At 47.1% G+C, this 25,876-nt stretch overlaps 1 protein-coding gene across 1 annotated transcript in view; it reads left to right on the top strand.

Moving 5' to 3' along the window:
* Positions 1-25,876, top strand: part of ADAM23 (ADAM metallopeptidase domain 23) — a 475,404-nt gene that overhangs the window by 181,388 nt on the left and 268,140 nt on the right. Inside the window, 1 exon segment of the mRNA XM_040441050.1 lies at positions 2,032-2,114. Within this exon segment, the coding sequence (XP_040296984.1) occupies positions 2,032-2,114 (83 nt within the window).

Genomic DNA, 25,876 nt, shown 5'->3' with positions numbered 1-25,876 from the left:
CATGCGCCAGTAACAGGTGGCCCCATAGATGCCCCCAAATCATATGCCAGTAGTAGTACCATATAAAAAAAATAAACACTTATACTTACCTCCATCAGGCAGGCAGCGATGCGATGCAGGCCTCTTCCGGCCTGTGTCCCGCACTGTACAGCTCAGGCGGCACGATGACGTCATCGCGCCACCTGCATCAGCCTCTGATAGGCTGCAGGCACTAGGCCTGCAGCCTATCAGAAGAACGGGGAAGGGAGAAGCCTCTCCCTTCCCTGCCCCGCCGCAGCACTTCCATCTGTAACGCTGTCCTGAGGACGGCGATACAGATGACTATGGAGATGAACGCTTCCACAATGGAAGTGCTCATCTCCCTGTGCCCTGCCGCCGCCCCCCACGTCACCAGTGGCCAGCGGGGCTCAAGAGGCAGCTGCATTGGGCCCCCAAGGAGCAACTGGGCCAGGGGCAGCTGCCAATTTTGCCCCGCTTTAAAGACGGCCCTGGCTGTACTAGCAGCAGCGAATCAATGTGAAGTACTATTGTCAATGTAAAGTACTATTATCAGCCTTTTAGCTGAACGACGCTGAGTGCTTTTTTTTTAACTCTTAGGCCCCACTCACATGAGCAAGTTTTCAGCGCGGGTGCAATGCGTGACGTGAACGCATAGCACCCGGATTGAATCCTCACCCATTCATTTGAATGGGTCTGTGTACATGAGCGGTTTTTTTCACGCATCAGCTCTGAGTTGCGTGAAAAACGCAGCATGTTCTATATTCTGTGTTTTTCACGCAGCCCTGGCCCCATAGAAGTGAATGGGTCTTCAGTGAAAAACGCATTGCATCCGCAAGCAGGTGCGGATGCAATGCGTTTTTCACTGATGCTTGCTAATGTTACAATAGCTTTATATGCAGATAGATTGCTCCAATATATTCGCGATTGTGAAATCGGCACTAATGATGCAAATATTTTGGTGCAATATGTGCAACTTCACATTTTAACAGGTCAGACTAATTATTAGTGATTGGTGCACTAAGTATTGTTGTGAACTTCTGATATCACAGCACTATGTATGTATGTACAGTATGTATGTATGTATGGACAGCAGAACCTACACGGACTATCTCCCACTAACTACAGTATCTGTATTATATATATATAAGCTAACTAACTAACTAACTATCTAATGTAATGACACAGGAAAGCAGAGAGCACAGCAATAAACTCTGTCAGATCTGCAAAATACTGCATACAAGGGCTGCTGGGGAGGTTCTTATATAGTAAGGGTTAGGCAACTTTCCTATTGGTTGCTAGTAGTGTTGAGCGAACTTCTGTTTTAAGTTCGGCGTCTAAAGTTCGGCTTCCGGTTAGCGGAGAATCCCGATATGGATTCCGAATTCCGTTGTGGTCCGTGGTAGCGGAATCAATAATGGCCGATTATTGATTCCGCTACCACGGACCACAACGGAATTCGGAATCCATATCGGGATTCTCCGCTAACCGGAAGCCGAACTTTAGACGCCGAACTTAAAACAGAAGTTCGCTCAACACTAGTTGCTAGGGATGTTGCAGCCTTCTCATTGGCCCACAAGTAAAAAAGGAGGTTACTGATTTAAAAAAATCTAGAATATTCGAAATTACGAATATGTATAACTATATTCTAAATATTTGCAAATTCTCGAAGTGCCAATATTCTCAATTAATATTCGCTTTTCGAATATTCGCGCCCAACACTAATTGCTAAGAGTTGTTGTTTGTAAACCTTCCGTTTTTTATCACACACGTAAAAAACGCATCAAAACGCATTGCACTCGCGCGGAAAAATCTGAACGGAACGCAATAGCAGACAAAACTGACTGAATTTGATTGCAAAATGGTGCGAGTTTCACTGAACGCACCCTGAGCGCATCCGGACCTAATCCATATTGTTGGTGTGAAAGAGGCCTTAGTGTATTTATATATTCTGTTATAACAGTGGCAAATAAAAGCAAAATGTCATTTTTGTAAGTGAATACATGATTGTAAATGTATTCTTTTCTTCCACAGGGAGGAGAGCACTGCTACTATCATGGTACCATCAGAGGTGTCAAAAACTCCAGAGTGGCGATCTCCACTTGCAATGGTTTACAGTAAGGAGAAAGCTGGCATTACAGCAGCAGTTTGTGTGTTTATTCTATGGCACATGATTTATAAATCTACAGTATACTTGTAGAAATTGTACTGCACTGATGTGTGCATTGTTTCTTGAGGTGCTCACCCACCAATAATTTATCCTGAACCATGACATATTTCTATGTTCAAGTGGCCTAGTGTGCAGTCATATTTTGTATAAACAGCATAAAGATAAATGTCATGTAACCTTTATCAGAGATTTTGATATTAAGGGTCTATCCTCAATATCTGATTATTGGGGTCCCAACACCTTGCACCCTCACTGATAAGATGTGTGAAGAGGCCGTGGCACTCTGGTGGCTGCTGCAACCTCCTCACAGCATACCAAACACAATGCCGTACACTGTATAGTGGTTGTGTCTGGAATTGCTGCTCAGGTCTATTCACTTGAATGGGTCTGAGCTGCGCCTAGACCAGGTGACCAATGAACTTGATGTGCCATGGCCTCTTCAAACAGCTGATCGTTTGCGGTGAGTCAGGTTTCCACCAATCTTATATTTATGACCTATCCTGAGGATATGTGATCAATATCAAAATCTCAGACAACCCTTTTAAAACAAAAAATATGCACATATTTTATCCCAGTAGGGGAATCTCTTGGTTGTTGAAAGGGTAATTCTGTGAACAGTGATGTGTACGGTGAAGTCCTGGAAGGTGTGTATATCTCATCTAGGTGAGATAAGTAAAGTCTAGGAAGATGGCGCTGGTTTCAGCAAACCTAGTTGCTGAAGCTATTTTCTTTAGTTATTCAGGGCTGGATTTTATTAGATTGGGATGGTAGGCTTGGCAGTGGGACCTCCCAATCCACCTCCCTCGTTCCAGGGCATGTTTTCTTTTCACCTGAGGTGATCGCAGGTGAGGCCTGCTGTATTTAAACCGACATAAAGCACCTCCCAGCGTGTCAGTCTGAGGAGGGAGAGAAAGAGTGTTTGTGAAGCAGAGTCCTGCTGAGGCTCTGGGTGTGTGGTCTCAGCTAGCAAGGCTGAGGGGCCACAAGGATAGGGTATAGCCTGAAGTTTTGGGAATGCAGTGACGCCTCCGGAAAAAGGGTCACTAGGTTAGAGTTGGGAGAACTACTGGACCACAATCCCCCAAAAGGTACTGGAATTGCCGCAGCCTGGAGGCTGATGACTTGATGTTGGCTGAGGGAAGCCACATATGATGTTCATGTGTGAACTGTGCTGTACGAGTGAGGTAGGGACGTATTTTGTTTAGGTAGTGCCTAGACGGGCAGGAGCTTATTTGTGTTTTAAGTGTTGGAGGTGCGGGAAACTCACCCCACCCAGTGATGTACACTGCTCAAAAAAATAAAGGGAACACAAAAATAACACATCCTAGATCTGAGTTAATTAAATATTCTTCTGAAATACTTTGTTCTTTACATAGTTGAATGTGCTGACAACAAAATCACACAAAAATTAAAAAATGGAAATCAAATTTTTCAACCCATGGAGGTCTGGATTTGGAGTCACACTCAAAATTAAAGTGGAAAAGCACACTACTGGCTGATCCAACTTTGATGTAATGTCCTTAAAACAAGTCAAAATGAGTCTCAGTAGTGTGTGTGGCCTCCACGTGCCTGTATGACCTCCCTACAACGCCTGTGCATGCTCCTGATGAGGTGGCGGACGGTCTCCTGAGAGATCTCCTCCCAGACCTGGACTAAAGCATCTGCAAACTCCTGGACAGTCTGTGGTGCATAGAGCGAGACATGATGTCCCAGATGTGCTCAATTGGATTCAGGTCTGTTGAACAGGCGGGCCAGTCCATAGCATCAATGCCTTCGTCTTGCAGGAACTGCTGACACACTCCAGCCACATGAGGTCAGGCATTGTCTTGCATTAGGAGGAACCCAGGGCCAACCGCACCAGCATATGGTCTCTCAAGGGGTCTGAGGATCTCATCTCGGTACCTAATGGCAGTCTGGCTACCTCTGGCGAGCACATGGAGGGCTGTGCGGCCCTCCAAAGAAATGCCACCCCACACCATTACTGACCCAATGCCAAACCGGTCATGCTGGAGGATGTTGCAGGCAGCAGAACGTTCTCCACGGCGTCTCCAGACTCTGTCACGTCTGTCACATGTGCTCAGTGTGGACCTGCTTTCATCTGTGAAGAGCACAGGGCGCCAGTGGCGAATTTGCCAATCTTGGTGTTCTCTGGCAAATGACAAACGTCCTGCACGGTGTTGGGCTGTAAGCACAACCCCCACCTGTGGACGTCGGGCCCTCATATCACCCTCATGGAGTCTGTTTCTGACCGTTTGAGCAGACACATGCACATTTGTGGCCTGCTGGAGGTCATTTTGCAGGGCTCTGGCAGTGCTCCTCCTGTTCCTCCTTGCACAAAGGCGGAGGTAGCGGTCCTGCTGCTGGGTTGTTGCCCTCCTACGGCCTCCTCCACGTCTCCTGATGTACTGGCCTGTCTCCTGGTAGCGCCTCCATGCTCTGGACACTACGCTGACAGACACAGCAAACCTTCTTGCCACAGCTCACATTGATGTGCCATCCTGGATAAGCTGCACTACCTGAGCCACTTGTGTGGGTTGTAGACTCCGTCTCATGCTACCACTAGAGTGAAAGCACCGCCAGCATTCAAAAGTGACCAAAACATCAGCCAGGAAGCATAGGAACTGAGAAGTGGTCTGTTGTCACCACCTGCAGAACCATTCCTTTATTGGGGGTGTCTTGCTAATTGCCTATAATTTCCACCTGTTGTCTATCCCATTTGCACAACAGCATGTGAAATTGATTGTCACTCAGTGTTGCTTCCTAAGTGGACAGTTTGATTTCACAGAAGTGTGATTGACTTGGAGTTACATTGTGTTGTTTAAGTGTTCCCTTTATTTTTTTGATCAGTGTATAACTGGACTTTCCTGTATGAGAAGAGTGCCAAAATAAATGCACAGTTTGGACATGAAAATCCGTTGTCTGGCGAGATATCTGTGAGTTTGACTCTTGAAAAGAGACGATCCCTTACAATATGTATTGTGTATCGATAGTTAATAGGGATGAGCGAACCCGAACTGTATAGTTCGGGTTCGTACCGAATTTTGGGGTGTCCGTGACACGGACCCGAACATTTTCGTAAAAGTCCGGGTTCGGTGTTCGGCGCTTTCTTGGCGCTTTTTTAAAGGCTGCAAAGCAGCCAATCAACAAGCGTCATACTACTTGCCCCAAGGGGCCATCACAGCCTTGCCTACTATTGGCATGGCTGTGATTGGCCAGTGCAGCATGTGACCCAGCCTCTATATAAGCTTGGGTCACGTAGCGCTGCACGTCACTCTGCTGATTTAAGCATAGGGGGAGGTTGCTGCTGCGACGTTAGGGCGAGATTAGGCAGATTAACTCCTCCAAAAGACTTCATTCTGTGATCGATCTCCAGCTGTGGATCATTGAAGTGCTAATATCGAATTGCTCACTTTTTTTAGGCTGCCCAGAGCGTTTTTATATCACTTTTTTCTGGGGTGATCGGCGGCCATTTTGTGGCTTGTGGTGCGCCAGCACAAGCTACCACCAAGTGCTTTTAACCATCAATAGTGTGGTTATTTTTTGCTATATCCTACATCAGCTGCAGGCTGAGCCTGTGTCACCGAAGTGCATTTAACCATCAACAGTCTGGTTATTTTTTGGCCATATACTACATCAGGTGCAGGCTGAGCCTGTGTCACCCAAGTGCATTTAACCATCAACAGTGTGGTTATTTTTTGGCCATATACTACATCAGGTGCAGGCTGAGCCTGTGTCACCCAAGTGCATTTAACCATCAACAGTGTGATTAATTTTTGGCCATATACTACATCAGGTGCAGGCTGAGCCTGTGTCACCCAAGTGCATTTAACCATCAACAGTGTGGTTAATTTTTGGCCATATACTACATCAGGTGCAGGCTGAGCCTGTGTCACCCAAGTGCATTTAACCATCAATAGTGTGGTTATTTTTTGGCCATATACTACATCAGGGGCAAGTTGAGCCTGTCACCCAGCGCCTAAAAAATAGACCTGACATTTATATTCCTCCAAATCAGTACTGTTTTAGCTGGTCAAGTTATTTGTAGTGACCGTAAAAGCACAGTTTTTGTTCTGGGTTGAAAAACTATTCCCAAATTTGCCATTCTCAAAATAAGTAGTTTATGCTATATCAGGCCTACTTGAAATCTATCCCAAAAAGGATATCTTAGATTCAAGGTGCTGATAGTGTCATTCAGAAAAACTTAACACACACGCTACCGTGCAGATACAAGTCTAATTCTGTGATTAAACGTATACCTGTCACACAGCGCAAAAAAAAATAGGCCTCACATTTCTATTCAACCAAATCTGTACTGTTTTAGCTGGTCAAGTTATTTGTAGTGACCGTAAAAGCACAGTTTTTGTTCTGGGTTGAAAAACTATTCCCATATTTGCCATTCTCAAAATTGTGGTGAACGGGAACAATGAGAAAAACATCTAATAAGGGACGCGGACGTGGACATGGTCGTGGTGGTGTTAGTGGACCCTCTGGTGCTGGGAGAGGACGTGGCCGTTCTGCCACAGCCACACGTCCTAGTGAACCAACTACCTCAGGTCCCAGTAGCCAGCAGAATTTACAGCGATATTTGGTGGGGCCCAATGCCGTTCTAAGGATGGTAAGGCCTGAGCAGGTACAGGCATTAGTCAATTGGGTGGCCGACAGTGGATCCAGCACGTTCATATTATCTCCCACCCAGTCTTCTGCAGAAAGCGCACAGATGGCGCATGAAAACCAAGCCCATCGGTCTGTCACATCACCCCCATGCATATCAGGGAAACTGTCTGAGCCTCAAGTTATGCAGCAGTCTCTTATGCTGTTTGAAGACTCTGCTGCCAGGGTTTCCCAAGGGCATCCACCTAGCCCTTCCCCAGGGGTGGAAGAGATAGAATGCACTAACGCACAACCACTTATTTTTCCTGATGATGAGGACATGGGAATACCACCTCAGCACGTCTCTGATGATGACGAAACACAGGTGCCAACTGCTGCGTCTTTCTGCAGTGTGCAGACTGAACAGGAGGTCAGGGATCAAGACTGGGTGGAAGACAATGCAGGGGACGATGAGGTCCTAGACCCCACATGGAATGAAGGTCGTGCCACTGACTTTCACAGTTCGGAGGAAGAGGCAGTGGTGAGACCGAGCCAACAGCGTAGCAAAAGAGGGAGCAGTGGGCAAAATCAGAACACCCGCCGCCAAGAGACTCCGCCTGCTACTGACCGCCGCCATCTGGGACCGAGCACCCCAAAGGCAGCTTCAAGGAGTTCCCTGGCATGGCACTTCTACAAACAATGTGCTGACGACAAGACCCGAGTGGTTTGCACGCTGTGCCATCAGAGCCTGAAACGAGGCATTAACGTTCTGAACCTTAGCACAACCTGCATGACCAGGCACCTGCATGCAAAGCATGAACTGCAGTGGAGTAAACACCTTAAAAACAAGGAAGTCACTCAGGCTCCCACTGCTACCTCTTCTGCTGCTGACGCCTCGGCCTCTTCTGCTGCTGCTGCTGCCGCCGCCTCGGCCTCTTCTGCTGTTGCCGCCGCCTCGGCCTCTTCTGCTGCTGCCGCCTCGGCCTCTTCCTCCGCCTCTGGAGGAACGTTGGCACCTGCCGCCCAGCAAACATGGGATGTACCACCAACACCACCACCTGCGTCACCAAGCATCTCAACCATGTCACACGGCAGCGTTCAGCTCTCCATCTCACAAACATTTGAGAGAAAGTGTAAATTCCCACCTAGCCACCCTCGATCCCTGGCCCTGAATGCCAGCATTTCTAAACTACTGGCCTATGAAATGCTGTCATTTAGGCTGGTGGACACACACAGCTTCAAACAGCTCATGTCGCTTGCTGTCTGTCACGGCTGAGGATGGGGGAAATCCTCAGCCGTGTGAAGCCCGGTGATGTTACGGCTGCTTGGCCATGAAGACAGGATTAGGGAGCAGGTCACCTCCTAAACGCATCCCTAACCTGACCCTGGCTCCTAGCTACATGAGCCAACCTTGATGGTAGGAGGGCCCATGCTCCGGAACCTAAAAGTCCCTGCTAGCCCTCAAGATGACCCTCACCTAGGAGCTGAGTAAGACAATCCCACTCCTCCTAGACACGGAGGAGCAGGAGTCTCAACGGCCAAGCTGCAGGAAAAGGGGAGACATAAACAGCTCTATGGATATGGCAGGTGAACAAAGAGTTCCACCTACCTGCCACAGCCTTGCTGACTGGATCCCTGTGTTAGCAGGGTGCAGATCACAAACGCATCCCCACACAGGGACCCAGATCCATAGCTGCACAAAATCACATATAAAACATCACACGGACATCACACATAACTAGAAATAACTTAAAGCGACATTATGGTTTATGACCACAGGGGTGGCTCTTACTGGCAGGTAACAAATACATGAGGCTGCTCTCAGCTAAGCATGGCTGAAGCAACCTGCAGGCCTACAAAAGCAATGAGGCTTTATAGGCCAAGAAGCCACACCCCACAGTCGGACACAGCCAGTGATCACACACACTAGGAAGGGGATTAACCCTTCCAACACCAGGGAAGGGAAAACACCACTTAAAGGGGACGTGCACACAATAACATAAAACACAGTGCACACATCCACACATCACACACAAAACCGCATGCGCAGCGTAGCGAGCTGCATGGCACAGCTCAGCCTGCTACGCTGCCACATACATACTGTTGCCAGCGGCAACCACAGGTGAGGCCAATACCACAGCCCTCACCTGTGATTGAACACCAATGAAAACCGCTGACAACCGCATGCGGTTCAGGAGTCACGGTCATAGCCATGGCCGTGACACTGTCCCACAGTATGTTGTTCCCAGCCGGCACTAATTCTCCAAGAGAGCCGTGCCTTCCCTGCACAACCAAGTGTCCGATAAAATCAAGTGTGCACTGCGCAACGCCATCTGTGGCAAGGTCCACCTAACCACAGATACGTGGACCAGTAAGCACGGCCAGGGACGCTATATCTCCCTAACTGCACACTGGGTAAATGTAGTGGCGGCTGGGCCCCAGGCGGAGAGCTGTTTGGCGCACGTCCTTCCGCCGCCCGGCCTGGTGGTGTGCGATAATGGGCGAAATCTCGTTGCAGCTCTGGGACTAGCCGGTTTGACGCACATCCCTTGCCTGGCGCATGTGCTGAATTTGGTGGTGCAGAAGTTCATTCGCAACTACCCCGACATGTCAGAGCTGCTGCAAAAAGTGCGGGCTGTCTGTTCGCGCTTCCGGCATTCACACCCTGCCGCTGCTCGCCTGTCTGCACTACAGCGTAACTTCGGCCTTCCCGCTCACCGCCTCATATGCGACGTGCCCACCAGGTGGAACTCCACCTTGCATATGCTGGACAGACTGTGCGAGCAGCAGCAGGCCATAGTGGAGTTTCAGCTGCAGCACACACGGGTCAGTCGCACTGCGGATCAGCCCCACTTCACCACCAATGACTGGGCCTCCATGCGAGACCTGTGTGCCCTGTTGCGCTGTTTCGAGTACTCCACCAACATGGCCAGTGGCGATGACGCCGTTATCAGCGTTACAATACCACTTCTATGTCTCCTTGAGAAAACACTTAGGGCGATGATGGAAGAGGAGGTGGCCCAGGAGGAAGAGGAGGAAGAGGGGTCATTTTTAGCACTTTCAGGCCAGTCTCTTCGAAGTGACTCAGAGGGAGGTTTTTTGCAACAGCAGAGGCCAGGTACAAATGTGGCCAGACAGGGCCCACTAGAGGAGGACGAGGATGAGGAGGAGGTGGAGGAGGATGAGGATGAGGATGAAGCATGTTTACAGCGGGGTGGCACCCAAAGCAGCTCGGGCCCATCACTGGTGCGTGGCTGGGGGGAAACACAGGACGATGACGATACGCCTCCCACAGAGGACAGCTTGTCCTTACCTCTGGGCAGCCTGGCACACATGAGCGACTACATGCTGCAGTGCCTGCGCAACGACAGCAGAGTTGCCCACATTTTAACGTGTGCGGACTACTGGGTTGCCACCCTGCTGGATCCCCGGTACAAAGACAATGTGCCCACCTTACTTCCTACCCTGGAGCGTGATAGGAAGATGCGCGAGTACAAGCGCACGTTGGTAGATGCGCTACTGAGAGCATTCCCAAATGTCACAGTGGAACCAGTGGAAGCCCAAGGCGAAGGTAGAGGAGGAGCAAGAGGTCGCCAACGCAGCTGTGTCACGGCCAGCTCCTCTGAGGGCAGGGTTAGCATGGCAGAGATGTGGAAAAGTTTTGTCACCACGCCACAGCTAACTGCACCACCACCTCATACGGAACGTGTTAGCAGGAGGCAACATTTCACTAACATGGTGGAACAGTACCTGTGCCCACCCCTCCACGTACTGACTGATGGTTCGGCCCCATTCAACTTCTGGGTCTCCAAATTGTCCACGTGGCCAGAGCTAGCCTTTTATGCCTTGGAGGTGCTGGCCTGCCCGGCGGCCAGCGTTTTGTCTGAACGTGTATTCAGCACGGCAGGGGGCGTCATTACAGACAAACGCAGCCGCCTGTCTACAGCCAATGTGGACAAGCCGACGTTCATAAAAATGAACCAGGCATGGATCCCACAGGACCTGTCCATCCCTTGTGCAGATTAGATATTAACTACCTCCCCTTAACAATATATTATTCTACTCCAGGGCACTTCCTCATTCAATCCTATTTTTATTTTCATTTTACCATTATATTGCGGGGCAACCCAAAGTTGAATGAACCTCTCCTCTGTCTGGGTGCCGGGGCCTAAATGTGTGACAGTGGCCTGTTCCAGTGGTGGGTGACGTGAAGCCTGATTCTCTGCTATGACATGAAGACTGATTCTGTGCTGACATAAGGCCAGATTCTCTGTTACGGGACCTCTCTCCTCTGCCTGGGTGCCTGGGCCTAAATATGTGACAGTGGCCTGTTCCAGTGGTGGGTGACGTGAAGCCTGATTATCTGCTATGACATGAAGACTGATTCTGTGCTGACATAAGGCCAGATTCTCTGTTACGGGACCTCTCTCCTCTGTCTGGGTGCCGGGGCCTAAATATGTGACAGTGGCCTGTTCCAGTGGTGGGTGACGTGAAGCCTGATTCTCTGCTATGACATGAAGACTGATTCTGCGCTGCCATAAGGCCAGATTCTCTGTTACGGGACCTCTCTCCTCTGTCTGGGTGCCGGGGCGTAAATGTGTGACAGTGGCCTGTTCCAGTGGTGGGTGACGTGAAGCCTGATTCTCTGCTATGACGTGAAGACTGATTCTGCGCTGACATAAGGCCAGATTCTCTGTTACGGGACCTCTCTCCTCTGTCTGGGTGCCGGGGCCTAAATGTGTGACAGTGGCCTGTTCCAGTGGTGGGTGACGTGAAGGCTGATTCTCTGCTATGACATGAAGACTGATTCTGCGCTGACATAAGGCCAGATTCTCTGTTACGGGACCTCTCTCCTCTGTCTGGGTGCCGGGGCCTAAATGTGTGACTGTCACGACTGTGACTGATCCAGACAGGTCTGGGAGGAGAAGGTCGCAGCGACTTGCTACTCGCGATAGCTTGTGAGTTTGCTCCGTGGTTCAGGGTATGTCATCTGGGTTTTGCCTTGTGAACCTTTTTGTCCTGACTGGGAGTTTGTAGGCATCCTTCTCAGGTGAGTCCTGTCTGCCACTCCCAGCTACTATATTAGTTTCAGTTTCACTTGTAGTCATTGCCAGATATAGTCCTTACTTCCAGTTCTATTCTGACCATTGAAGGAGATCGTTTGATGGTGTTGCTGTGGAGCCTCTTGTCCGGCGTGGACTGTCGTGATTGGGATCGCCTTCTCTGCTCGTGACTGGATAAGTCTATCTCTGCTATAGTTTGTTAGTTGCTGTCTTCCCCTGCTGTTCTCCTAGACATGAGTGATGGTGACTAGTGCTCCCATCGGCCTTTCCCCACTCTAGGCTTGTTAGGGTGACTGAGGGTTTAGGCATACAGCTCACTGCACGGGTTCACACCCCGTCTAGGGTATCAGGGCAGACAGGTGCCAGCTTAGGGTTAGTCAGGGGTGGCCATTCTATTCCCATCCGTAGATAAGGGTCCCCCTTCCCCTCCGTCTGGTGCGACACGACTGCTGCTGGGATAGCAGTCGTGACAGTGACAGTGGCCTGTTCCAGTGGTGGGTGACGTGAAGCCTGATTCTCTGCTATGACATGAAGACTGATTCTGTGCTGACATAAGGCCAGATTCTCTGTTACGGGACCTCTCTCCTCTGCCTGGGTGCCTGGGCCTAAATATGTGACAGTGGCCTGTTCCAGTGGTGGGTGACGTGAAGCCTGATTCTCTGCTATGACATGAAGACTGATTCTGCGCTGACATAAGGCCAGATTCTCTGTTACAGGACCTCTCTCCTCTGTCTGGGTGCCGGGGCCTAAATGTGTGACAGTGGCCTGTTCCAGTGGTGGGTGACGTGAAGCCTGATTCTCTGCTATGACATGAAGACTGATTCTGTGCTGACATAAGGCCAGATTCTCTGTTACGGGACCTCTCTCCTCTGCCTGGGTGCCTGGGGCCTAAATATGTGACAGTGGCCTGTTCCAGTGGTGGGTGACGTGAAGCCTGATTCTCTGCTATGACATGAAGACTGATTCTGTGCTGACATAAGGCCAGATTCTCTGTTACGGGACCTCTCTCCTCTGTCTGGGTGCCGGGGCCTAAATATGTGACAGTGGCCTGTTCCAGTGGTGGGTGACGTGAAACCTGATTCTCTGCTATGACATGAAGACTGATTCTGTGCTGACATAAGGCCAGATTCTCTGTTACGGGACCTCTCTCCTCTGTCTGGGTGCCGGGGCCTAAATGTGTGACAGTGGCCTGTTCCAGTGGTGGGTGACGTGAAGCCTGATTCTCTGCTATGACATAAAGACTGATTCTGTGCTGACATAAGGCCAGATTCTCTGTTACGGGACCTCTCTCCTCTGCCTGGGTGCCTGGGCCTAAATATGTGACAGTGGCCTGTTCCAGTGGTGGGTGACGTGAAGCCTGATTCTCTGCTATGACATGAAGACTGATTCTGTGCTGACATAAGGCCAGATTCTCTGTTACGGGACCTCTCTCCTCTGCCTGGGTGCCGGGGCCTAAATATGTGACAGTGGCCTGTTCCAGTGGTGGGTGACGTGAAGCCTGATTCTCTGCTATGACATGAAGACTGATTCTGCGCTGACATAAGGCCAGATTCTCTGTTACAGGACCTCTCTCCTCTGTCTGGGTGCCGGGGCCTAAATGTGTGACAGTGGCCTGTTCCAGTGGTGGGTGAAGTGAAGCCTGATTCTCTGCTATGACATGAAGACTGATTCTGTGCTGACATAAGGCCAGATTCTCTGTTACGGGACCTCTCTCCTCTGCCTGGGTGCCTGGGGCCTAAATATGTGACAGTGGCCTGTTCCAGTGGTGGGTGACGTGAAGCCTGATTCTCTGCTATGACATGAAGACTGATTCTGTGCTGACATAAGGCCAGATTCTCTGTTACGGGACCTCTCTCCTCTGTCTGGGTGCCTGGGCCTAAATATGTGACAGTGGCCTGTTCCAGTGGTGGGTGACGTGAAGCCTGATTCTCTGCTATGACATGAAGACTGATTCTGTGCTGACATAAGGCCAGATTCTCTGTTACGGGACCTCTCTCCTCTGTCTGGGTGCCGGGGCCTAAATGTGTGACAGTGGCCTGTTCCAGTGGTGGGTGACGTGAAGCCTGATTCTCTGCTATGACATAAAGACTGATTCTGTGCTGACATAAGGCCAGATTCTCTGTTACGGGACCTCTCTCCTCTGCCTGGGTGCCTGGACCTAAATATGTGACAGTGGCCTGTTCCAGTGGTGGGTGACGTGAAGCCTGATTCTCTGCTATGACATGAAGACTGATTCTGTGCTGACATAAGGCCAGATTCTCTGTTACGGGACCTCTCTCCTCTGTCTGGGTGCCGGGGCCTAAATATGTGACAGTGGCCTGTTCCAGTGGTGGGTGACGTGAAGCCTGATTCTCTGCTATGACATGAAGACTGATACTGTGCTGACATAAGGCCAGATTCTCTGTTACGGGACCTCTCTCCTCTGTCTGGGTGCCGGGGCCTAAATGTGTGACAGTGGCCTGTTCCAGTGGTGGGTGACGTGAAGCCTGATTCTCTGCTATGACATGAAGACTGATTCTGCGCTGACATAAGGCCAGATTCTCTGTTACGGGACCTCTCTCCTCTGTCTGGGTGCCGGGGCGTAAATGTGTGACAGTGGCCTGTTCCAGTGGTGGGTGACGTGAAGCCTGATTCTCTGCTATGACATGAAGACTGATTCTGTGCTGACATAAGGCCAGATTCTCTGTTACGGGACCTCTCTCCTCTGCCTGGGTGCCTGGGCCTAAATATGTGACAGTGGCCTGTTCCAGTGGTGGGTGACGTGAAGCCTGATTCTCTGCTATGACATGAAGACTGATTCTGTGCTGACATAAGGCCAGATTCTCTGTTACGGGACCTCTCTCCTCTGTCTGGGTGCCGGGGCCTAAATATGTGACAGTGGCCTGTTCCAGTGGTGGGTGACGTGAAGCCTGATTCTCTGCTATGACATGAAGACTGATTCTGCGCTGACATAAGGCCTGATTCTCTGTTACGGGACCTCTCTCCTCTGTCTGGGTGCCGGGGCCTAAATGTGTGACAGTGGCCTGTTCCAGTGGTGGGTGACGTGAAGCCTGATTCTCTGCTATGACATGAAGACTGAATCTGTGCTGACATGAAGCCAGATTCTCTGCTATGGCATGAAGAGACTGATTCTCTGCTGATGTGAAGCCAGATTCTCTGCTATGGGACCTCTGTCCAATTGATATTGGTTAAGTTTTATTTTTTTAACTTTTATTTTAATTCATTTCCCTATCCACATTTGTTTGCAGGGGATTTACCTACATGTTGCTGCCTTTTGCAGCCCTCTAGCTCTTTCCTGGGCTGTTTTACAGCCTTTTTAGTGCCCAAAAGTTCGGGTACCCATTGACTTCATTGGGGCTCGGGACGAAGTTCGGGTCGGGTTCGGATCCCGAACCCGAACATTTCCGGGAAGTTCGGCCGAACTTCTCGAACCCGAACATCCAGGTGTTCGCTCAACTCTAATAGTTAACACTATGTGTATCTTCTGCATTGAAAATATGCAACAAACTAAATAAGAGTGTAATTGCTAGAGAATGGGGTATATGAGGATGCTGCATGAAGCTGACAAGTAAATTGGTAAGATTTATGACTTATCTGCTGTTAGGGTGGCCACATAATATATTTTTTTTAAACAGTAGATTTTTATTATTTATAGATAAGAATAGACAGTTGAATACAGCGCATATTGTATAACAAGTTAGTACATTCACGTAGCCAAATAAATAAAGAAAATAGGAACTCATCAAATAAAACAAACACAAACCAGAAAAAGAAAGGTATAAAGTAGTCTCCTCTCGAGAAATAGGATATAATATCAGATTCTTTAATAAACATGTATATGGATCAAGAAATCTGTATCGCCAGTTTTGACTCTGTCCAGGAAATCCACATCTCTGCAAAGCTGGTAGAGGAATGGTTAGCCATGGCTAGAGTTCTTTCATTGATATAAGTGGTATTCAGTTTTAGAAGAACTTCTGAAAAGCAAGGGATTTTTTAACTTTTCCAATTTTGGGTAATGGCTAGTTTAGTTGATAGAAAGAGATGACCTATGACTAAAGTTATATGGGATGGCATCTAAATCTATGAAAACTAAAGCCATTGAAGGTGAGGGAGTCAGCTGGTAACCCAGCAGATCCAAAGCTAGGGAGAAGGCCTCCTTCCATATTCCCTGGAGAAGAGGGCATGACCAAAGGATATGAAAAAGCGTGCCACTGTGCCCGCATCCTCTGCAGCAGAGATGTGAAACTCCCGGGAAAAAGTGGCTCAAACAGTCCAGTGTTAAGTATCATCTCAAGACAGTTTTCATCAGAGATTCATAATGAAGAACACATTTCAAACGCTTAGAGATAAAGCCTAGGACTTTCTTCCATTGCTCCTCCGAGAAGGAGAGACCCAAATCCCCTTCCCAAGAATGGAAGGGAGTAGACTTAGTGAAAGACTCTTTATCCCTTAATATCACATATAGTGGACGTAAACGGGTAATATTTGGGGGGGATGGGGGGAGTGACCATATTTTAAACATTTCCGAATTGGCAGAGGCCTGAAGGGGAACATTAGTGTGAAGGAGGTGTCTAATACAGAGATATTTAGTAGGCATTGGGTATTTGAAAAGTATGGTGTAAGTGTTCAAAGGTAATTATTTGCTCTGCCTCAAACAATTTGGATAATGTGTCTATTCCACAATTCCTCCAGGATTCAACAGCCAAGTCAGGAATGAGATATTCGAGCACTGTGATAGGGGCAAGATGAGTAACGGATACTAGGGTGTTGGGACTATACCAGGAAAAGTGTTTGCAGGCTCTCAAATGAAGAGTGGAGAGATGCTATCAGGAGGGATTTCAGGCTATGTGAAGGAGTTCAGGTGGATTCTATGTGGACCCAGTGTTTGGAATGGTCCTTCAACCACCAAACTCAAGATTTTGGTGGGGTGATTGATAGCGTTTTAAATAAATATAAGCTTTGGGAGCGTAAACGTTTGAAAGGCTGCAATACGGCCTACCCAGGATATTTCATATTTTGGTAAGTTGACAAACTCCTTTTCCAAAACAGATAGGAAAGGAAGGTGATTAGCCTTATAAAGTTGGGAGACATCAGATGTTAATTTTATTCCAACGTACTCAATCTGGGAAGCTTGCCAGTCTAATTTGAAAGATGACATTAAGAGCTTGAGATGTTGAAGGGTAATATTAAAGCCTCATTCACGTGTCAATGTTTTGGTCAGTGGTTTCCATCAGCGATTGTGAGCCAAAACCAGGATTGGAGCCTCCACAGACATAAGGTATAAGAGAAAGATCTGCACCTGTTGTGTGTTTAGAGCCGCACCTGGTTTTGGCTCAAAATCACTAACAGAACACTGATGTTTGAATGAGGAATAAGAGGAAGTGCCTGGGATTAAGTAGCGCTGAGTTTATAGAAGGATAAATCACCAAATGAGGAAATAATATCCATTGCTGCTTCTAAAGAGTTAAGGGGGTCAGTCAGGGAGAGAATTATATCGTCCGCATATAGACTGATTATATGACATCTGTTTCCAATTGTGACGCCATTTATTCTGTGATCCCGCCTAATTGCTTGGGCTAGGGGTTCTATTGATAATACAATCATCTATGGGGATAAGGGACATCCCTGTCGGGTACCATTGGTTGTATTAAAGGGTTCTGAAAGTGCTCCATTGACCCAGACTCTGGCGTATGGACAAGTATATAAAGCTTTAATGGCTGATAAGATTGCCCCTGATAATCCCATTTGAGACAGGACAGAGAACGTAAAAGACCAGTTAATGCAGTCGAATGCCTTTTTGGCGTCTAGCATTACCAGTATAGCTGGGGTTTTACCCTTCTGTGGGAAGTCTATGATATTTAGAATCCGCCAGGAGTTTTCTTGAATCTGTCTGCCTTTAACAAATCCAACTTGGTCAGAGTGGGTGAGACAGGAGCTAGGCGGTTGGCCAGGACTTTGGCAAATATTTTGGTGTCTGTGTTTAGGAGCGATATCGGGCGGTATGTTTTGAGGTCATCAGAGGGCTTTTCTGATTTGGGAATAGTTATTATGGTTGCTTCCAGCATCTCCTTTGGGAGATCCCCTGTATCCATCATCCGTTGGAAGATTTGGAGCATGTATGGGGAGAGCACCTTTTGAAACGTCTTGTAATAGGCGTTGGATAAGCCGTCAGGGCCTTGGGCATTATTATGGGGGAGTTTTTTTGATGATGCCTAATATTTCATCTGCCGAGAGGGGGGCATTTAATTGTGTTAGCTGGTTACTGTTAAGAGGGGAGGTCAAGAGAGGTCAAAAAGCGGTTTATAGCTTCTGGCATTTGGGGGGTGGGTTCTGTCTGGGTGGACAAGTTGTATAATGATTCATAGAAATCTCTGAAGGAGTTAGTTATCGCTTGTGGGGCCATCACTTTTAAGCCTGATTTTGGGGAAGTAAGGAATTAGATTTTAGACTTGGATGATCTTGCTTTTAGTCTGTGGGCCAGCAATTTTCCCGCCTTATTATTTTGTGAGTAGTGGAAAGCTTTAAGGGTCTTCAATTGTTTTTCATGACGGTATAGCAGACAGTTGTTTTTTTTATTGAAGCCTTAATAACTGCAATTGTTTTGCATGTATCGCAGAAGGATTAGCTTTGTTCAAGGAGAGGTGTTCATCCCTTTCCTTTTTGGCTCTATGTCCTACCTTGATAAATATTCCTCTAATAAACACCTTGTGGGCATTCCATAGAGAGAATGGGTTTGACACTGAGCCATCATTAGTATGAAAATATTCAACCAACGCAGCAGGGATTTCGGTTTTGTGTTTAGGGTGCTCTAATAGATAAGTGTTATTACGCCAAGGGGTATATGGTGGTGTAAAAGATGTTTCATTGATAGTCAGAGTAATAGGGGCATTGTCTGACCAGTTAATCAGTTCTATTGAAGTCTTGGAAGTTTTGCGTAAAAGAGATCTATCAACCAAAAATAGGTCAATCCTGGAGTAGGAGTTTTGTGCAACCGAATAAAAAGAATAGTCTCTGTCGTGGTGGATCCTCCAGACGTCAGAGATCCTCTCTAAGAAGAAGAGGAGCTAATGCAGAGGGATGATCTCTGTCCGGAGCCGAAGAGTCAATAGAAGGATCCATCACGACATTGAAGTCTCCACCCCAAAGGACAAAACCCCTCTTAATTTTATTCACCCTGATTATAAGTCTCCTTAAGAAGGAAACTTTTGGAGCATATATGAATACCAGGGTGTACAGTACATTATTCAAAGTAGCGACTAAAATTATAAATCTGCCACTCGGGTCCACAACTGAAGCCACCAGTTGAAATGCCACCGAGTCCCCAATCGCTACCATCACACCCCACTGTTTTTTGGTGTAGTGAGTTTGGAATATATGGGGGAAACGAGTATGTTTCAATCTATGAGCATCAGCCTTGATTATATGCGTTTCAGTGGCGCAGAAAATGTTGCACTTAAGAGTTTTAACGTCCTTCCACAGCATAGATCGCTTGAAAGGACTATTGAGGCCCTTGGTATTCAAGGCGGCTATCTTGAGAATCATAGGTAGAAGGTCAAAGGCCATGCAGGAGACGGTGTCTGCGGCCACAGTGGGCCCAAGTGACAGATCCGGTATAAGCCCTCGAGAGAAACCAAAGAAGTAAATATACATGAAAAAGTTGAAAATAAAACCAAAATAATGGAGAAAAACAGAACAAAGTAAAGAACCAGACCGGCATTAAGTGCCGTCTAACTATTTCGGGCTTATCTTATGGCTCAAGGCCGGAAGAAGCCACACAGTGCCTCTGTGCCCATTATCAGTAGAACCGTAGAATCAATGTTTGGGCCTCCTCTTCTGTGACACTAACATTCTGGATGTAGCCAGGTGGGTGCTCTCGGGCCTGGACCAGAGTCTTCCATGGTGATGTTCCAAGAGTCCGAGAGTTATTTTCCTGACTCCAGCGAGCATATGGCATGGAGGGACCCTTGATGCTGGATTAGAACTTTCGTTGTGAATCCCCATCTGTATGGGATGCTATGTTGCCGTAGGGCTGTAGTAAATGGGCCCAGTGCACGATGCTGCTGAAGGGTGTGAGCAGATAGATCTGCAAACATTTTAATCTGCTCATAAGGAGAGGGCAGGGATGCTTTTTACCTTGCTCCTGCCATCAGTGCCTCCTTAATATGAAAGAAATGCACTCTAGCTAGTACATCTTTGGGTGCGTTTTCCGGGAGATGCTTTGGATGCACCACTCTGTGTGCTCTATCAATGGTTAAATCATGCGAGGAGAGGTCTGGGAAGAGGATCTTCATGAGGCCCTGAAGGTAAAAAAGTTATTCTTTGGAAGCAATTTCTTCAGGGATCCCGCAAAATTTAATGTTGTTTCTAAGGGACCAGTCCTCCAATTCTACTACCTTGGCCCTGAGATGATCTAGCTCTTCTGTCAGCTCATTGTGGGCATGTGTCAACTGATTGTGCGAGGTAGCGAAGTCACCCATTTTGGACTCCACATGGCTGACCCGCTTATCGATGCCCTCCACTGAGTTTTGGAGCGGAAGGATAAGGGCGGAGAAATCTTTATGCATTGACTTGCTGAAAAGGACTAGCTAGCATGTCCTTTAAAAGATTGCCCGAAGCAGGCTGATCATTAGTGGGGAATGCTTGAAGGGCAAGTGTAGCATAGTCTCTTACCTCTGTTTCATGCGTGGATGGTGCCTGCACACGAGGCTTCTGTTTCGCGGGACTGGAGGAGGGAGATGGCGTAGCTGGGTCGTCTTGTCTGCCTGTAAATGTCGGTGAAGGAGCTGTGCTCTCCCGGGACAGACTTTGCGGTGGAAGAGAGAGCCGTTTAGTTAGTGGCAATCTAGCTTCTCCTTCTGGTGGAGGCTTCAGAGGTAAGTCTGGAGCATCGGGGGAGCTGGAACCTGGAGAGCGGGACAGAGTCGGGATGCGGCGCCATTTTGGCTCCTTTCCAGGAAACAGTCTAGTTTCGCCTGCTTTTTCATCGACCGCTTGCCTCTGGTCATCATCTAAGAGGTTTGGCCGCTACTTAGATGTAGTTTGTAGAGGTTCTAGTAAGGTTGCTCTCCCGTCGTTGCTGGTATGGCGCTGGAGCTCATGTCGCACACAGCCATCTTACTCGGCAGGCAGACCACGCCCTCGGCCGCATTATTTTGAAGCAGATCAAAACAGACAATTTCAGAAAAAATCAAGTGAAACTCGGGCAAAATTTTAAACAGTTAAAGATCGATTTCTCTAATTCATTACAGACTATCATCCAGTAGTTGCTAGTCCACAAATGATCTTTCCATGGAAGAACATTTCCAGGAAGATGATTTGTCCTTCTGCTGATGTCACTGAAAACCAATGGACAGTTTAAGTGACTGTAATAGCCAATATGGATCAGAATGTGTATGTCAGCCTTGGATCGTTCACCAGACACCGTTCAGTCATCTCCCTACTTCTAGCCTACATGCTCACGAACATGGTTTGGTTCCGCATCTTAACCACATTTTTTGCGGCTCGAGTGCGGACCCATTCACTTCAATGGGGCTGCAAAAGATGAGGAAAGCACTCCATGTGCTGTCCGCATCCGTTGCTACGTTCCGTAGCCCCACAAAAAAAAAATAGAACATGTCCTATTCTTGTCTGTTTTGCGGACAAGGATAGGCATTGTTACAATGGATCAGCAAAAAATAAAATGCCATACGGACATCCTCAGTTTTTTTTGTGGATCCACAATTTGCAGACTGCAAAACACAAACGTTCGTGTGCATGTAGGCTAATATGTATGGTCCATTTTTTTCCCCCAGACAGTTTATTTAAGGTTACTTTACATGATCTCAAAAGATACAGCCACAAAGGCCAGAATTTCCACAGCAAATCTGCTTCAATAAATGTGAGTGGATTTGCTGCAGATTTTAACCTATGCGTTGTAAAGGGTGAATTCCATGGTGACAATCAATAGGAAAAATTGACATTCACCGCAGGTCAGTTTACGCTGTTGAGGATTTTTTTGCATTGTGTGGAGGAGATTTCTGAAAGTCTCATCCACATTGCTGGTACTGTAAAACTATGCAGATTTACTGTCTACAAATCCTCAGCATATCTGCCATGTGGGAATATACCCTTTAAGCAATGAGATGATTAAATCTATGTAGTCTAGTCATCTAGTGTATGATGATATTTCCTGGTACATCCATGTCAGACGGAACGTATCATTTACAGAATGAAATATTCTAATGAAATGAAGAATAAATTCATAAACAGTCCCAGATAAACAGAGCCATTGACAGAATTATACGGCTGTTAGAAAGCCAAAGCTGTTACTGTGTGCTGACCTCAGACTTCAAGCTAATAAATTATTAACAAAATGATGTTGCTCTGTGCTTGTGCGCCGGTAATACAGCTTTAAGAGCACCCTTTCTGTGCCACACGAGCCGGAAAGGGCATTTTGCTAGTCTTACAACTTCAGTGTCCCTAGACACATTTAATAATGTAGCCTTCATTCTCAAGGACAGTGAAGAATACTGAATTCCAGCTGACTGCTTCCATTGCAGAGCGATTCATATTATACTGACACTGCTGATTACTTGGCTCCTCTCCTCTAAAGAGAACTAGTAAAACACAAGCTAATAGCTGTGTGCATACACATCCTGTACTACAACGGCCCCTGGAGATTTCCATCATTCTGGGTATTTGTGTACATTCATGTAACTGATGAGAGATCCAAATATTTTAGGTAGAAAATCATCAAACTCTAGACAGAATCATTCTGCCTTCTTCATTTATTTATGAGTGTATTAGTCATTATTTATTTAGCGCTAACATATTCCACAGCGGTGTACAGCGATCAGGCACACATCAGTCCTCTCTCCCCCCTATTTGGCCTACAACAATGGTATTTCATTTGCGTTTCAATATGTGTCCAGTGATAGACTCTGGTTTGGGAGGTGCAAGACATAAAATCTGCGGTATTCCTTCTAAAATGGTAGGGAATCAACTTTAAAATCTACTAAGAAAGTGTAATCCAGTGTATTGCACTATAGGCCCTAGTCATTTTTATGGCACATTAGAGTATGTTCACACACACAGCTTTCTTGCAGAAATTTCTACTACTAAAAATCTGTTTCACACATATGACTGGGGGTACCTTCTGTAGAAAAATTGTGGACTTTTACAAAACTAATTCAGGTGTATGGGTCAGTCACAGAAATTTCTAAAATAAATTTATCATGTAAAAGCATAGCTTTAAAGGGGTTTTCTAAATGTTTTATACTGATGACCTACAGTTAGGTCCATAAATATTGGGACATTGACACAATTCTAATATTTTTGGCTCTATACACCACCATAATGGATTTGAAATGAAACGAACAAGATGTGCTTGAACATCAGACTGTCATCTTTAATTTGAGGGTATTTACATCCAAATCAAGTGAAGGAATTACAACAGTTTGCATATGTGCCTCCCACTTGTTAAGGAACCAAAAGTAATGGGACATAATAATCATAAATCAAACTTTCACTTTTTAATACTTGGTTGCAAATCCTTTGCAGTCAATTACAGCCTCAAGTCTGAAGCGCATAGACATCACCAGATGCTGGGTTTCATCCCTGGTGATGCTCTGCCAGGTCTCTACTCCAACTGTCTCAGGTCCTGCTTGTTCTTGGGGCATTTTCCCTTGAGTTTTGTCTTCAGCAAGTGAAATGCATGCTTAATCGTATTCAGGTCAGGTGATTGACTTGGACATTGCATAACATTCCACTTCTTTCCCTTAAAAAACTCTTTGGTTGCTTTTGCAGTATGCTTTGGGTCATTGTCCATCTGCATTGTAAAGCGCCGTCCAATGAGTTCTGAAGCATTTGGCTGAATATGAGCAGATAATATTGCCCGTAACACTTCAGAATTCATCCTGATGCTTTTGTCAGCAGTCACATCATCAATAAATACAAGAGAACCAGTTCCATTGGCAGCCATACATGCCCACGCCATGACACTACCACCACCATGTTTCACTGATGAGGTGGTATGCTTAGGATCATGAGCAGTTCCTTTCCTTCTCCATACTCTTCTCTTCCCATCACTCTGGTACAAGTTGATCTTGGTCTCATCTATCCATAGGATGTTGTTCCAGAACTGTGAAGGCTTTTTTAGATGTTGTTTGGCAAACTCTAATCTGGCCTTCCATTTTTTGAGGCTCACCAATTGTTTACATCTTGTGGTGAACCCTCACTCTGGTGAAGTCTTTTCTTGATTGTTGACTTTGACACACATACACCTACCTCCTGGAGAGTGTTCTTGATCTGGCCAACTGTTGTGAAGGGTGTTTTCTTCATCAGGGACAGAATTCTTTGGTCACCCACCACAGTTGTTTTCCGTGGTCTTCCGGGTCTTTTGGTGTTGTCTTTTTAAGGATGTTCCAAACAGTTGTTTTGGCCACGCCTAATGTTTTTGCTATCTTTCTGATGGGTTTGTTTTGTTTTTTCAGCCTAATGATGGCTTGCTTCACTGATAGTGACAGCTCTTTGGATCTCATCTTGAGAGTTGACAGCAACAGATTCCAAATGCAAATAGCACACATGAAATGAACTCTGGACCTTTTATCTGCTCATTGTAATTGGGATAATGAGGGAATAACACACACACCTGGCCATGGAACAGCTGAGAAGCCAATTGTCCCATTACTTTTGGCCCCTAACAAGTGGGAGGCACATATGCAAACTGTTGTAATTCCTACACCGTTCACCTGATTTGGATGTAAATACCCTCAAATTAAATCTGACAGTCTGCAGTTAAAGCACATCTTGTTCGTTTCATTTCAAATCCATTGTGGTGGTGTATAGAGCCAAAAATGTTAGAATTGTGTCGATGTCCCAATATTTATGGACCTGGCTATCTGCAGATTCGACTCCCAGGACCCCCACCGATCAGCTGTTTGAGGAGGCCATAGCGCTTCAGTAAATAGAGCGGCTCGGTATTGCCACAGTAGCCATACTGGCTGTGTTTGGTATTGCAGCTCAGACCCATTCTGAGACTGAGCTACACCTAGGCCACGTAAGATGAACGTGACATCAACAGCCTAGGGCACTGATGGCTAACCTCCGGCACTCCAGCTGTGGTAAAACTACAACTCCCAAGATGCACACTTGCTTGGCTGTTCTCAGAACTCCATAGAAATGAATGGAGCATGCTGGGAGTCATAGTTTCACCACAGCTACAGTGCTGGAGGTTAGCCATCACTGCCCTAGGGTAAGCTGTGAGTAAGCTTCGGTGCTCACCAGAGTGCTGCAGCCTCTTCAAGCGCTGATCGATGAGGGTGCTGGGAGTAAGATTCAACCGATCAGTTACTGATGACCTATCGTGAGGACGAGGATAGGACATTTCTGCTGAAGAAAAAGAAACATGGCAGTAAGCACTTGGCCGGAATCTGTGTTTGGCCTCATGCACACGACCGTTTTTTTTACGGTCCGCAAAAACGGGGTCCGTTGGTCAGTGATCCGTGACCGTTTTTTCGTCCGTGGGTCTTCCTTGATTTTTGGAGGATCCACGGACATGAAAAAAAAGTCGTTTTGGTGTCCGCCTGGCCGTGCGGAGCCAAACGGATCCGTCCTGAATTACAATGCAAGTCAATGGGGACGGATCCGTTTGACATTGACACAATATGGTGCAATTTCAAACGGATCCGTCCCCCATTGACTTTCAATGTAAAGTCAGGAGTTAATATACCATAGGATCGGAGTTTTCTCCAATCCGATGGTATATTTTAACTTGAAGCATCCTCATCACCATGGGAACGCCTCTATGTTAGAATATACCGTCGGATTTGAGTTACATCGTGAAACTCAAATCCGACAGTATATTCTAACACAGAGGCGTTCCCATGGTGATGGGGACGCTTCAGGTTAGAATATACTAAAAGAACTGTGTACATGACTGCCCCCTGCTGCCTGGCAGGTGCTGCCAGGCAGCACGGGGCGGCCCCCCCCACTGTAGTTAACACATTGGTGGCCAGTGCGGCCGCCCCCCCTCCCCTGTAGTTAACTCATTGGTGGCCAGTGGGCCCTCCTCCCTCCC

This window comes from Bufo bufo, chromosome 7, assembly GCF_905171765.1.
Source record: "Bufo bufo chromosome 7, aBufBuf1.1, whole genome shotgun sequence".
Classification (NCBI taxonomy): Eukaryota; Metazoa; Chordata; class Amphibia; order Anura; family Bufonidae; genus Bufo; species Bufo bufo.
The sequence above is the reverse complement of the archived record's forward strand: the minus strand, read 5'-3'. Positions and strand labels throughout refer to the sequence as shown.